Source organism: Talpa europaea (genome assembly GCF_964194135.1).
Source record: "Talpa europaea genome assembly, chromosome: 8".
Lineage (NCBI taxonomy): Eukaryota > Metazoa > Chordata > Mammalia > Eulipotyphla > Talpidae > Talpa > Talpa europaea.
In genome coordinates, this window is record NC_140075.1 from 51941045 (window position 1) to 51954879 (window position 13835).

A 13835-nucleotide genomic window follows, 5' to 3' on the forward strand; every position below is an offset into this window, starting at 1 on the left:
TGAAAGCATATTTAGTTTGACTTAAAAATGAGGATTTGAGACAAACCTTTTAAAGTATAGACAAATTTTAAATTTTTACCATTTGAGTGCATTCAGTAAGTATTTTTTTTACCATCTGTTCTTTATTATAAAATTAATTCTTGTGCTTTACCAGTAAGGTTTACAATATTATGTTTTAAACATCTTAAAACAGATGCACCCGAGTATTGTATTGGGTGATGACTTCTACTGGTAGAAAGCTATTCATTGCGTTTATGCAAATTAGGCGCCCTTTCCACTTGCTTTTATTCCAGTCCATAGAAGTACCTTTGTGCCTCTGGAACTGAGCACAAGCTGTAATAGTTGTCTTTGAGTCCAAATCTTTGTGAAAACAGAGAAATGCTCTATTTTGAATATACTGGGTATATGTGATTCTTCAATAATTTTTGGACATGAAGAATGTGTTGCCTTCCATTGATTACTCAAAACCAGGAAAGAGATTTCCTTGTTTTAAATTTGATAGACATTTTTCACTTTATCTTCAGACAACTGTTGGGATAATTTGTATTTTTCTGACTGTGTAAAGTGACCACACAAAATGTAGGATGGTTTTACTGCTAAACCTAAGGTGTATAATTATGGACATGTTTTCAGTTTGTAACACAAAAGTGGGCATTCTGATTAAGTTAGAGAAAAATCATTTTATTTTTGTACAAGGTATGATCCTTCTGCACAGTGAACAAATATATTACAAATCTGGGTTGCTTAAAAAAGTATTGCCATTTCGTAGTCTCATTTATGCCACTGTACACGAATGACTTTTCTTTTTTCATTTGAGTCGTATGCATATCAGTTTATTTGAGTGAAAATTTAGTTTCTGTAAAATGGAACAGATCTTTTCAAGTTGCCAATAAAATGCACAGTACACATATTTAGGTTGACCATGAACCTATGTGTGACAGTGCTAGACAGAAGTTTCTAACAGTAGCTCTGTAAGATCAAAAAATCTTTACCAGTAACTGTTAGATATGTGAAGGCAGCTCTTGTCACCATAGATTAATCATACCCTCTGCCTTTCCCTTTTCCTTGAATGGTAGAGCGGAGGGATTGTTACAGCTTCCCTACCCTGCTGCTTTTTTTCCCCATACATGGGGCCAAAAGGAGCCCAGAGAGGGCAAATAGCACAATCTTTTGCCCCAGTGCTTTCCCAATTCCGCTCTACCACCTCTTGCCCAGAAGATAGTTGACAAAAGAGGTAAAATTTGAGTGATACTACTTGTTTGCAGTTTGCCAGGCAGCGATTTATTGCGCATGCAGGGTAAGGGAAGAAGATAAAACGTGGGGTTGAGATAGTTTCTTGCTGATCTGACTTCGCCATGCTTCTCAATCCTTGCTTCACAAAGGTAATTGAGCACTTCCTGCTCTGAAAACTGAGGTAAGTCTCTTACCTATATTTCTTCCTACATGTGTATGAGAAATATTTATTTGGGTCTACAAAGTAACTTTCTAGTGTTTATATTTTTATAAATAAGGCTTTTTGGAAAGTAAATTTGCTATTGCTGATCACTTGCTTCCATGCACACATGCAGCATTCATGTAAGTATTATATATTTTTCCCTAAAATGAAATTTACTTAAGCCTTGAGTGAAGTGGGACAGGATTTACTCATTTATTTTCTTGTACTTGCTGGTTCTTGTCCAAAGTAATAGGTTTCAAGGCAGACTTAATGATTTGTGTCAAGGGCTTCAGAACCTCACGTTTCATGTAGCAGCCTTTCCCGCTTTGCAATCATTTAGTTCCTCTTCTGTACTCCTTGTAAAAAGTATTTGTTACTATTTGGACTTTTAACAGAGAATGAAGTGTTATAGGAGTGACTATCCCTTTCCTTGGTTTGCCCTTTTGGTCTTTATTGTAAGATCTCTTTTAGGATTTGGGAGTTCAGTTTTGACTCACCTGAGTTCCAGTTTATCTATGTTGATTAGTAGTGGAAGGTAGAGACATCTGAGTACTGGGAACTGGAGCATCAGCTCATTGTTTCACCTTTTTGGCCCTCATTAGGTGGTGGTTTTAATATAAAGTTTTTACATCATGTTACAGCAACTGATTAGAGTCCATTTCTTTAATCATCTCATTTAGTTCTATCAAAGAGCGTAATGTACATTAAGTAACTTAACTTGCTACATCCACTTTTGTCTAATTTCCTCTATACTTTTAGGTTCCATATTACATCAGGCTCAAGATTTATGAAGAAATGATTAAAAGCAAGTACTCTTCTGAGTCAAGAAATGCCAATCAAATAAAATCAGGAGGCCAAATAGCCATTTTTTGGGGTACTTAATTCTTATTTCACGTAGTGTTGGCTGAACTAAGATAAGAGCAGGCCAGGACTGACTTTTTAATGTTCTGAATTTTGAACTGGCAAGATTTGATACAGTTGGCTTAGAAATCACTGTTGTAAACTGAAAGAAGCTGCTGCAATTTGGAAACTTTTAGTTTTTTTGTTTTTTTGGCCTTACTACCACTTAGGGGGCAAAAGAGGTAGTTATTTTGTATTTGTCAGTCTTATTTAAAAAAATTGAAGTTTGTTGGCATTAAACAGTCTACTAAATTGTGAAATCTTGGCTGTTGTAATTTGATGGACCAGACATATGTACAGGTACTATATGATTGATATTAGCCAAGTTTGTGTCTATGTAGTAATTATCCTGGGTAGTAAAACAGATGTTGATGATAACAGCAAACAAAAGTACATATATACATTTCAGGTGCTTTAAAGTACTCGCCCCTCCCCATCCCTCCCTCCAGCAAGGTTTGTAAAACCTATTCTACATGCTTTCTAGGCATCAAGTTTCAGATAATTAAATATATAAATATATACCTAACTATATTTAGCTGATGTTTGATGAGTAGCTGTATCTTAAATATTTTAAAAAATCGTAATCCAGGGCATTTGGGGCATTGGGGGTGTTGATGGCAGGATTTGCCTTTGTGAACAGACTTCTTGAACAATTACCCCAGTCCCACTTGGAAGAGCTTCTTTAGTTCCAGGTGAACATCATAACTAACATGCAGCTGTAGTCAGTCTGTACCAAGATTTCAAGTCAAGAGATTGTCTTCTTAAAGAGAGTCAGAGAATATTCAGCGGAGCACATTGTAAGAGAGAAGCTTATCTTGCTAAGACTGCTTGTCCTGGGAGGGGCCATTGGCAGAGCTTTGTCTTACTGGGAGGAGGTCATAGTGACCAGGAATATGGCTGTTCCTAGGTAGGTCGTATGCATTCTGAATATAGCTGGAGTTATGGCCGCGGCCTTCTTGGACCACGCTGACTGTGGGCTCTAAGGAATATAGTGAAAAATGAGTTCAGAGAACAGATTAGCTTTGGTTGCCGGGGTGGGGATGGGAGGGGGTTCTATTTAACTCGGTGGGGAAAGAAGTCAAGGACTTAAAAATCTATGACAAATATATGAGGGGCATAATCGGGGCTTTCATAGGAGATGGAATTTCCTGGGGTAAGGGTGTTATCACCGAGCCCAGGAACAGAGGTTAAACTGGGAGAAGGTAAAAGATGGTGTTCTAGAAATTTGCAAATATCTGTTCTGATTTTTTTTAAAGTGGAATTTGTATCAGTAATCAGTTGAAGTATATGTGTGTTTGAACCCACTGCCTACCCCCAGTATTTCTGCTTCATCCTAGTCTTGGTGTGTTTTTTTTTTGTTTGTTTGTTTTAAAGCAGAGTTGGCACAAGAATTTGATTTCCTGCATGAGAAAGGAGGGCAGTCCTGGGAAAGGCAGTTCACCTTGAAAATTCCTTAAAGCAACAAAAGAAGGGTGTGTTTTCAAGACAGGGTGAGTTGGGCAGGCTTGTTTTTACTTCAGATACTGCACTAATGCCCTGATTTCACTAAGTTACTTATTTGAGACACCTACCAACTTCATATATATTTTTATTAGATGTCGACAAGGATGGCACATCTGTGTACGGAGACCCCCTGTGCACAGGCGACTTCATTTCTACATAGCTGCTTTCTGGAAGCTTGCAGGTGAGGATGGGAGGGTCCTTAATTGTGGCGTAAGGGTTTTCACTGCTATTCAAGGAACAAGTGCTAGAACTGCACGCGGATTCTTTCATGTAATCTGAAAAGCAAGAGAGATTTCTTAGGACAAACACGGACATGAAATTTCAAATACCAGAAGCAGGCTGCAGTTGAGCTTATGTGCCTTTCATGATTCTGCAGTGTAAAAAACCTATGATAATACGAGACTTACTAAATGTGTTGAGGAGCGCCTTCCTAGATAGGAAGGGTTCTTCTAAAGAAAAGTATGTTTTCAGAGGGCTGGGGATATTTTTGCTTCTAGTAGTCGGGTATAGCATCAGAAAAGCATGAAGTGAAGATATTTATAGTATGTTTTTACATCTATTATTTAAAAATGCCTGCAAAATCTTGCAAGGCTAGCTGATAATTTGTATTTTATGGGATGAGGGGGCAGAGAGATGAAGTTACGCAGCTTATAAAACTTGAGTTTTAAGAGCCAAGACTTGAAGCTGTGCCTTGCCACTCTGTGGCCTGTGTGTTTTCTGTGATATCCTTCTGAATTTTTTCTGATGACTAAAAAGCTTAGGTTCAGAAATAAGTGTGTTTTTGACACATTAATTTGGTAACCTATAGGCAGCAAATCCTGGTGGTATCCCTGCTTGGAAAGCTAGTGAGCAGAGTGGGGCTGACTGAAGTGTAGAGTGTAGGAAGCACTTGGTCTTTGCGTGTCTTTGGAAAGTTCCTGTTTTCTAGCAAGCCTGAAATGTATCCTCTTGGGTTGCTTATCTCAGTTCTTGTAAATTCTAGTGAAATCTAAAACCGAAAACTACTTTAGCATAGCTTTCTCTGATACCGGGAGAACTCATGCTTTCTTCCCTACTGCCTCTCAGTTACATCAGCCCCAAGACATCTGGGTATATTTGGGTACAAAAGGACACAAGTTAGTTTCTAAATACAAAGGTAGGTAGCTAGCTTCACTGGTGGAAGAAAGTCTCTTGGTGACATGGAGTCACAGGTTAGGGGAGCCTTTCTTTCATTTCTGTGCCATTCCCCTTTGGAGGAAGAGCACTGCTGTCTGTTACCTCGGGTGAAGTGGACTTGCCTGGGAAAGACAGTAGACTCTTCTAGTCTGGCATCTCTGACCCTCAACCTTCTGTGAGACTCTGCCAGCCAGGGATCTAGAAACATGCATTGAGCTGCAGGACATGAATAGTCAAGAGTGATCCAAGAGGCCTCTCAGCTCTAAATTTCTTCAAGTATAGCAGATGGAGAAATTCTTAGATGATCTTTCACTAGAACTACCACACATTGCATTTGGGGCTGGTATTTATGCGTTCTGCCTCCAAGTTGTAAGCCAAAGTGAAAATGTAAAAAACGTGAAGTGATCATATAACCGAAAGGATAACTTAGCCATACCTTGTTCCAGTGAGAGTGAAACACTGCCCATAGATGAGGCAGCTGAAATATGTCTTATAGTCCCATAATAGGTAACTAGTTGGGAGGGAATTTACTTTTTTGTTAGCGCAGGGTTATTGATGTTTGAGGAAACATTAAAAGCTGAAACAATCTTATACAAAAAATATTTACCCATTAGTTCCTTTAAATATTCACAGTGCTCTATGATATAGGTAGAACACTGTATCCACCCACCCTGTATTGCTCTTCCCCTGTATTGCTTATGAGGAAATTGAGGCTTAGAGTGGGGAAGTGTCTTCTCTGGGGTCACACTGCTTATCAGTAGCAGAGCAAGCTCTAGAACCAGGCTCAGAGCACTTTGCCTCACAAGCCCCAGAAGTAGAGAAATTGACCTTGACTGTTTTAGAATGTGGCCTCTTTGTATCATAGGACCCTAGAGAGGAGGAGGAGGAAACAGTCTTGCTAGACAATTAGCAGTCCCAGCCAGCCCCAGCAACGACTAAAGGTAGCCTGGATAGGCCCAACTCTTGGAGAGGCTCTTGTAGGAAGAGAGCTGTGGGTCCTAGGTAAGACCTGTCCTGAGCCACATACATGAGCCTTGAGTGAGTACAGATCACCCTTGAACCCATTATAGGGTGATCACCCAGATCACCCATTATAGGTTTGGACTGTGCAGGTTCACTTACATGTGGATTATTTTCTGTGGGTTCTCTGTTCACAACTATAAATTATATGCTTGGATTTTGGACTGGCCCAGTCAGGGTTCCACAAACCCCTGTATTCAAGAGTCAACTGCCTGCTGTTTCTTAGTACAAGGGAGTGGGGTCCAGCAGCCCTAATATGGCCCATCAGTCCCACTTTGCACTGAACTCACCAATTAAGGAGTAAGACACCGTGACTCAGAGCTGTGTGCTTGAATGAAGGAAGGGCTATCTCTGGAGTGATATGTCCTAACATTTTTCCTCTCCTCCCCATCAGCCCCTTCTTCTACTTGATTGGGAGCAGCCCCAGGTGCATATTTTCTAAAACTCCAGGAACAGATGATGGCTTACTGTGTAGTGCTTACAGCTTGTCTTTACTGCAGATAGGTCATTTGAAACTTGTTACACCTGTGAAGGGGGCTGAGCAGGAAGGACTATTACTACTGTTTCAGTAAGGAGGACACCACAGCTCATAAATGTTTCCTTAAGAGCAGCAAGGAGGGAGCCTCCCCCGGTGGCGCAGTGGTTGAGCGCTGGGCTGCGAAGCTGCCTGCAGCTTCCGCAGCGCGGGTTCGATCCCCGGCCACCGGTGAGGGTCCCACATGGCGCCTGAGCGCTGGGCTGCGCAACCGCCCGCAGCCCCTGCAGCGCCAGCTCACCCGGCGGCCCGGCCGATCTCCGGCCGCCGGGGAGGGGACGTTACCACATGGCACTTGAGAGCTGGGCTGCAAAGCTGTCCACAGCCTCTGCAGCGCCAGTTTGATCCCCGCAGTGCATTTCGTAGGTCTGCCTGCTCTGCTCCCCACTCTGGCTCTGGTGAATTCTCTCACCCTTCCGCGCTTCTAACTGTACCCAGTGCTAGAATAAATAAATCTTTAAAAAGAGTAGCAAGTAGTCAGGTTAGGACTCTCCCTATTTTCTCTTAGATACCCAATCAGAATGTTTTTTCCTCACACCTTGTTACCCATGCTCCTGTTGTGTATCTCTAAGTGTAAGCTATATCTGCAACAGCCGCACTTTACCTTCACCAAGAAATACTTCTTATCTGTGGGGCCAAGCCCTGCAGAGAAAGGCTGAGCTCTAAGCTTTTTGTGCTTATCTGGTGAGTGATTCAGATGCTACAATGGGAGAGTCTTGAAGCTCTAGCTCAACCTCTAAATGAGCCTCAGGCAGCCAATGGTGCCCCTCTTTTCATTTCCACCAAGAGTCTGCTTTAAAGTTTTGGGGGATAAATTGTTTGCTCTGCAGCATGGGCTACACTAAGTGGATAAGAGAAGTTGGGGGTGGTGGGGCGGGATTAGTCTCAGGGAGAAGCTGTAATTTCCATAAAGGAACCAGAGGTAAAGGATGGGGGGGGGAGGGTGTGAGTTGTGGTGGAGGGTTTTGAAATATGGAATCATCTGAATCCTGTTTCTACTCGGAACTGAAGGGTGGGGAAGGGCAAGGCTGGCTGGAGATTTCTGCTTCAGGAAGCTACTCTTTTCTCCAGCTGAGTCATCCACCTGCCTGCTGAGAGGGAGGAGTTAAGGGGAAGAATAACCAGGGACTCTAAGATATTTCCTCCTCCCACCCTTTGACCAGTCCCTGCACTTCAGGGCATTCTGCAGAGAAAAGGGAAGCTTCAGCCTACCACTCTAGGGAGTCACTCTTCCAAGCCCTGTAATTAGCATCCATGCAGGCAGCATAGCCCTATAATGGCCTGGCGTTTGCTCTCATCTAGTTCTTACCGCCCCAAAATAACACACACCCATGTATTAGAAGCAGAAGGAGCCTCTGAAATGAGTTATTCTAAGCACTGTCATTGGACACAGAAAAGAGAAAATCTAGAGGGCAAATGGCTTTTCACGGCTGTAACCTTGTGAGTCTCAGACTTTTAGGTTCACATTAACATCTACTTAAGGCCAATATTTAACTGTTGAAGAAAACCCAAGCACTGAACATCCATCTCTGGCCTTTTGGCCCATCACTATTTTTAGAAGGCCACTCTGCCTTTTCTCTTCGTGGGTCCTTAGTTAGCATCCTTTTCTTGATTGAGAGACAAGGCAATAGGGAAAGGAAAGGGGAGATCTCAGGGTCAGAAGGAAAACCACACTGACTGGGGGAAAAAATGTTTTCAGGATAGAAGTAGGCCCTTCACTACTTAGGACTCAGTTACTGCAAGGGGTGGCTTGGAGCCTGGGCTAACAAGGAGTATGGATTGGGGAAGGGGGGAAGTGGCAGCAACAGTGGTGTCCAGGACTTCAGGATCATAAAGGTGATGGGGAGGATTTCTTCTAGAGCATCTTGAAATGCCTGACAGACAAGGAATTGAATAAGAGGCAGTTTGTTACAGAATCACTGTGCAGGGGTGGGGGGTGGGGTGTGGCGGGGTGGCGGGCAAAATGTGTAAATGGATTTAGCACAGCAGTGTGAGTGGTGGTCTGTAATTTCCAAGATGACTGAATTAAAGGAAGACTTTCAGGGATGGTGCTAGTACAACCCTGTCCTCCCAAGAGAGGAAGAACCCAGAACACCGCTGTGATCTGTGATCACATACAGCCTTCTAGCTAGAACGAGGCTAGAACCTGTATCTCGATCAGTACTCTTTCCCATGGAGTGCAGAGGACTCTTAACTCTTTGTGTTCCAATTCGATTTGGCTCAGTAGTTTTAGGAAGTAATTTAATTCCTGTTACAAAGAAGTTTGGGAGTTCAGCCAATTAGTGGAAGCTTATCTCATGTCATTAATAAGCATTTCTGTAAAGTTCTGAACTGGGACATTCCACATTCCTGTTTTTGAATTCTCTGGTTCTGGTATGTTGACTCCCAACACCTACTAATACATTTGTCTGTGCAACCCTCATTTCTCCCTAACTTAAGGGATGAGTATCGCCTGAAACAAAACTTGGCTGCTTGCCTGTTAAACTTAGACTCAGATATATGATCCCATAAAACAGGAATGAATGACGCTGAGGCAGACACTATCTGTAAAACAGTCTCCTTAGCTCTGTTTTACATTTATGGTTGCAAGTTTGGAAGGAGCTACCCTCATCACAATGCACAAGACAACCAGGTGCATAGGAAAGTTGTGTGCTCACTAATTGTGGTGTCTGGACCTGTCTGAGCTGCTTCACACTTGAGTCATACCTATTCTCAGAGCTGGCAGTGTCATTAGAGAGATGTGTGCTCCATCCCCATGCTGCTTTGACCTTTGAGAAGAAACTGAGGTCCCAGGTCCCAGTGAAAGCAGAGTTACCTTTTCTGTTTGTAGTGTTGCCAACTGTAATAGTACTTGCCTTCATTTGGATGGTTTAAATCTCAGCTCACAGAAAATCACCACAGTGGTGCTCTCCAGGGAGTAGTGCTGTTTGTTGGCCAGGGGCCTGTCTTCAGATTGTCCTCTTGGGCCATGTACTTGCCTTCCTGTTCTCTCACTCACAGTACTGACATCACCTGCCCCAGCTCACCCCAGTTCTAATAACCACTCTGCCAAGGGATGTCAGCGATTACCTCTGTTAGAAAATAATTGTCTTGGATGTATTTAAGGCTAAACCTGAAAGACCTAGACCAGTGCTTTTCTAAGTGTTAGTTGGCTGCTCATCACAACTGTAGATTCCAGGGCCCCATTCTAAATCTATTATGTCAGAACCTTGGGGAGATGTGGTGTGAACTTCTGTATTTTTAACAAGCTTTTCAAGTGATTCTGGTGTACAGGTAGGTGTAGGATATCCATTGGGATCTTTGCTGTCAGTCATAGCTCCTTAAGTTTGGTAGACACTCCTAAGTAGACCTTAAAGACAGGACACCCCTATTACATTAGTAACAACCCTTTATAATAGGCAAAAACACTTCTCCATTGTGATTTAGATTGGATATTCACGATAACCTTGTTAGACAAAAGGACAGGCATAATTATCCCAATCTTGCTAGAGAGGAAACTGCCTTGGGGAGTTCACAGTTAATCAGTGACAGAGGAATAAGTGACATAGTTCCAAGTTATGTATGTTGCCATTATGTCATTTAACCCGAGGGGCTAAGACCAAGGCAGGACCTGACCTTTCACTTCATCTGTAGCCTTCTAGAAGAATGATCTGCTTTGCATTTCCCTTGTGTTAGGGGTCAGTTCTAGTTTCCCCACTCTTGTGGGTGGAGTGCCATGCAGTATTAACACTTGGCATCATTTTCATTCCTCGTGCTCCAGAAAGCCAGCAGGTGCAGGGTGGTGTTCCTTGCCAGTGCAACGACAGGAGGCCTCTGGGGCAGGTAGATTGACTTTATTTCGATTTTATAATCAATTTAACTCATACTAATTGGTTGGATAATGAAGTTCTACATTTCCGAAGACATTTAGTTGGCATCTATAAAAAACCCACAAGCATTTGCTAAGCAGGTGCAACTGAAATCGAAAGATGAATTCATTATTATTATGATTGCTCCTCCTGGGCAGAGCTACCCAGCAGCCCCAGGTCCTGTGGTCTTTTAACTTTTTGGGGGGAGTAGGGGAAGAGATGCGCAGTTTCTCTCTGGTAGAATTCCTGGCCATTTCAGATCTGTACTCTTTATCTTGCTAAGCCCTTTCTAATGGGACGTCAGGATTGGATACTCTACCTTTGAAGCCTTTGTCCATAATGTATGTGTTCTGACGTCTATCCATTCCACAAGTACCTGCAGAGAAATAATACAAAGAAAGAAACACATGGGGGGTGATTGAGGTTGTACTTAGACTACATGTGTCCTTGCTTCATTCCCCCCCCGCCCCCCATCCAGAAAACAAAGCTCTTAGTGCTAGGAAATAACTCTGTTTAGAGTTTACTTTAAATCATTTTGACCATACGGGATTCTTAAAAGGCTCATAAACATTAACAATGAGCGGCAGCACCCCCTGCCATTGGCGCTCCTCCTCTGCTTTAACCGTCACATTCATGAAGGGAAGGTCTGCCCCTAGGTGATCAAAGGCACTTTTGATGCCTTTGTAATCATTGCAGGTGAAGTGCCACACTCCGAAAGTATAGGATGGGGAATGAATCAGAACCAGTTCTTAGCTTGGGTAAGAGTGTGTGATATTTCAAATCCCACTTCTGTTGGATTTCAGAACAGTGGTAGACTATTTCTCCTCAGGTCTAGTCCTGCCTCTTCTGGATCGGAAGCTTGTTTAAGAGGAGTCAGAAAGGTGAATAGGTGGCTGAGGTTCTTGATTACTCATCTTTATAGGATGTACAGTCATTCCCACAGTCAGTTTTCTGAACTAAATCATTGCACATAATTTAGTTGTCGTCTTTGAACAATTGTACCAGGGTTTTCAGTGCCAAGGATTTTGCTCCCATAAGGTTGTCGCAGTTTACCCTGGGTTCCCACAGCACAGCCAGAGGCAAGCCATGGAGCATCAGCGACCAAGCTCAGATTTCTTTGCTGCTGGTGAGCCCAGAAAAGAAATTGTCTGGCATTTTACAGTTGGGACAACAAAGACTCTGGCCAAGTCTGAGGTATTATCTGGGGGAGAGTGGCCTGGCATCTCTCTGGAAGATATCGGGCTTTTTGGCTGGAGAACCCTAAAGGTATTGCCACCCCCAAGTCATTTCTTGATGGTTTGAGGTTATCTTCAGCTTTTGACCGAGGATACAATACTAGGCAAAGCATGCAACAAGTGCCTACTGTTTCGCTCTGCTGGATTCTCCCCTGAAGAGAATCACTGAAGGCAACCCTTGACTGTTCAGGTATTTCAGAGTTCCCAGCTGAATTTGCAAAGTGTTTACTCCACACATCACTGAGTGACAGGGTAGCACCAGGTACAAGGTTTTCTCAAATTCGCTATTCTTCTAAAGCTCCTCTGGGTACATGTGGCCTTCAGAAACAGGACTGCAATAATCTATCCCTGGCATCAGTTCAGCACTTTTTATCAGAAAGAATCTTCCTTTACCTTCCCTGAAGGAGGGATGACAAACTGTTAGAACTTTTTCCCTTCCTATAGAAGAGGAAAGAGGGGCAGTGGCTAGTCTGAGACCACACCAACAAATGAGAAGTTGAATTGCAGCAAGAGTTCAGATGCCTCCCAGTGTCCTCTCCCTTTGGCCACAGGCTGCTTTAAGTCTTAGTTAAGACATGACTATGTGGTGGCTCTGGCTGAAGAGTGAGATCTGCAAAGAAGGGAAAATTTGGACTGTGCCCAGAGGATGCTCCTGTGGTGAGATTTGGAGTGGTTTTGTGACCACTACCCAGGGGACCCATAGCTAAGGAGCACAGCCTCCTTGGTATAGTTCCAAGGTCCTTTCAGCCCAGGCCAGCTCAACGGGCAGATACATTCAGAACCTTCACTCTCAGGGCTACTAGACCCAGGCACCTGCAGGGATTGGTAGGGTTTCATTTCCCCCTTAAGTCACTGCACTTAGGTGGAGGGTCCCTACTTCTGCCCACATCCTCCCAGAGCAGGATGTCATTCCAAGTCTTTTGCATCTCTCCCAGGCCACCAGGTTTGAGGCTGAGGATGAGCACAAAGGATGTTCGTTGACATCTGCCCCAGCCTCTCCAGATCCCTGACCGTATTATCTGGGGGAGAGTGGCCTGGCATCTCTCTGGAAGATACCGGGCTTTTTGGCTGTAGAACCCTAAAGGTATTGCCACCCCCAAGTCATTTCTTGATGGTTTGAGGTTATCTTCTGTGACCTGTAGGGAAAGTAATTATGTTGTCCCCTTAACGTAATACTAATTGGAGTTTATCCACATCCATTGGCCATGACAGGAGCGGGGGACTGATGGGAGGGATCCAGATGGTTTTCTTTCTGTAGGTAGAGGATTGGGCTTGTAGAATAATATTGGGAGGGAGAGAGGCTCAATAGGCAGAGTTGTGGGGTCATGGGGCAGGAAGGGGGGCAGGGTCTAACCTGGTGAATGTGGCTCAGCGGGGCTGCTGAGGTGTCTAAGTTCAATGTAGAAGTCCTCGGGCGGGTACCTGGCCTCCAGGGCACTGATCTGGAAATGGGAGTCTAGTGAGAGGAATGACAGGGAGGAGCCATTATTCCCAGGGCCCTGATTTGGCAGGGGAGGGGGTGCACGAGGGTCAGGGTGGAAGGAATTAAGACTTTCTACGTGTAGCATCCAAAGGGACACTAAGGCCAGGGGGTTGGCTAGAGCAGAGGCTCTCTGCCTTGCTTTCCCTTAACCTCCCCCTACCCCTGTAGAAAGACAGCCCTTAACAGGAGGCGTCCTGGTAGGGCCCGGGTCGGGGGCGGGTCCTTTTCCCAGATGGCTGTGCATCTTTTGCCTCCACCTGGAACCCACATATCCAGGCTCTGTCTCCTTTGTGGTCCCTGGCTCACAGCCACGTTCCACCAGGCCTCTAATAGAGGAAGGAAGGTGGCTCTGGGCTGTATCTACCTGGAAATTGAAACAGGGAGTTGGGTTCCCTCCCCACACCCCTTTCCCCTGGGGGCGGCCATCTACTACCCTCCTCTGGAGCTGGGACGAGGCCCCTCTCAATGTGGAAGGACAACAGGGTGGGCCATATTGGGGAGTAGGGGGGCCGGACTCAAACCTCTACTGACCTAACACGTTCACATAGCTGTAGGGGGTCCAGCCTGTGGTGTCTCTGTCAAGGGACTTGTTACTGAGCTGTTTGGAGAGTAGGAGAGCAAGTTAATACCTCGTACCCCCAAGCTGTCGCTTTGTCCAGCTTCACGGACACACCCCTGGGACGATCCTGACCCATCTGTCCCACCGCAGCAGGGAAAGGGA

General features: G+C 44.2%; 1 protein-coding gene across 3 annotated transcripts in view; it reads right to left on the minus strand.

The window, feature by feature from the left end:
• Window positions 1-3153: 3153 nt before the first annotated feature.
• The window catches only part of MEGF11 (multiple EGF like domains 11), a gene marked incomplete at both ends in the record, with an annotated part of 211858 nt that continues 201176 nt past the window's right edge, over window positions 3154-13835 (minus strand). Inside the window, 5 exons of one of the 3 annotated variants that reach the window (XM_084239761.1) lie at window positions 3154-3314; window positions 3907-4113; window positions 10716-10772; window positions 12986-13087; window positions 13646-13712. In XM_084239761.1, coding sequence (XP_084095887.1) covers window positions 3154-3314; window positions 3907-4113; window positions 10716-10772; window positions 12986-13087; window positions 13646-13712 — 594 coding nt within the window. Of the gene's footprint in view, window positions 3315-3906; window positions 4114-10413; window positions 10504-10715; window positions 10773-12985; window positions 13088-13645; window positions 13713-13835 lie in introns of those variants that run through there. The other 2 variants (XM_084239762.1, XM_084239763.1) reach the window with 2 other exon arrangements.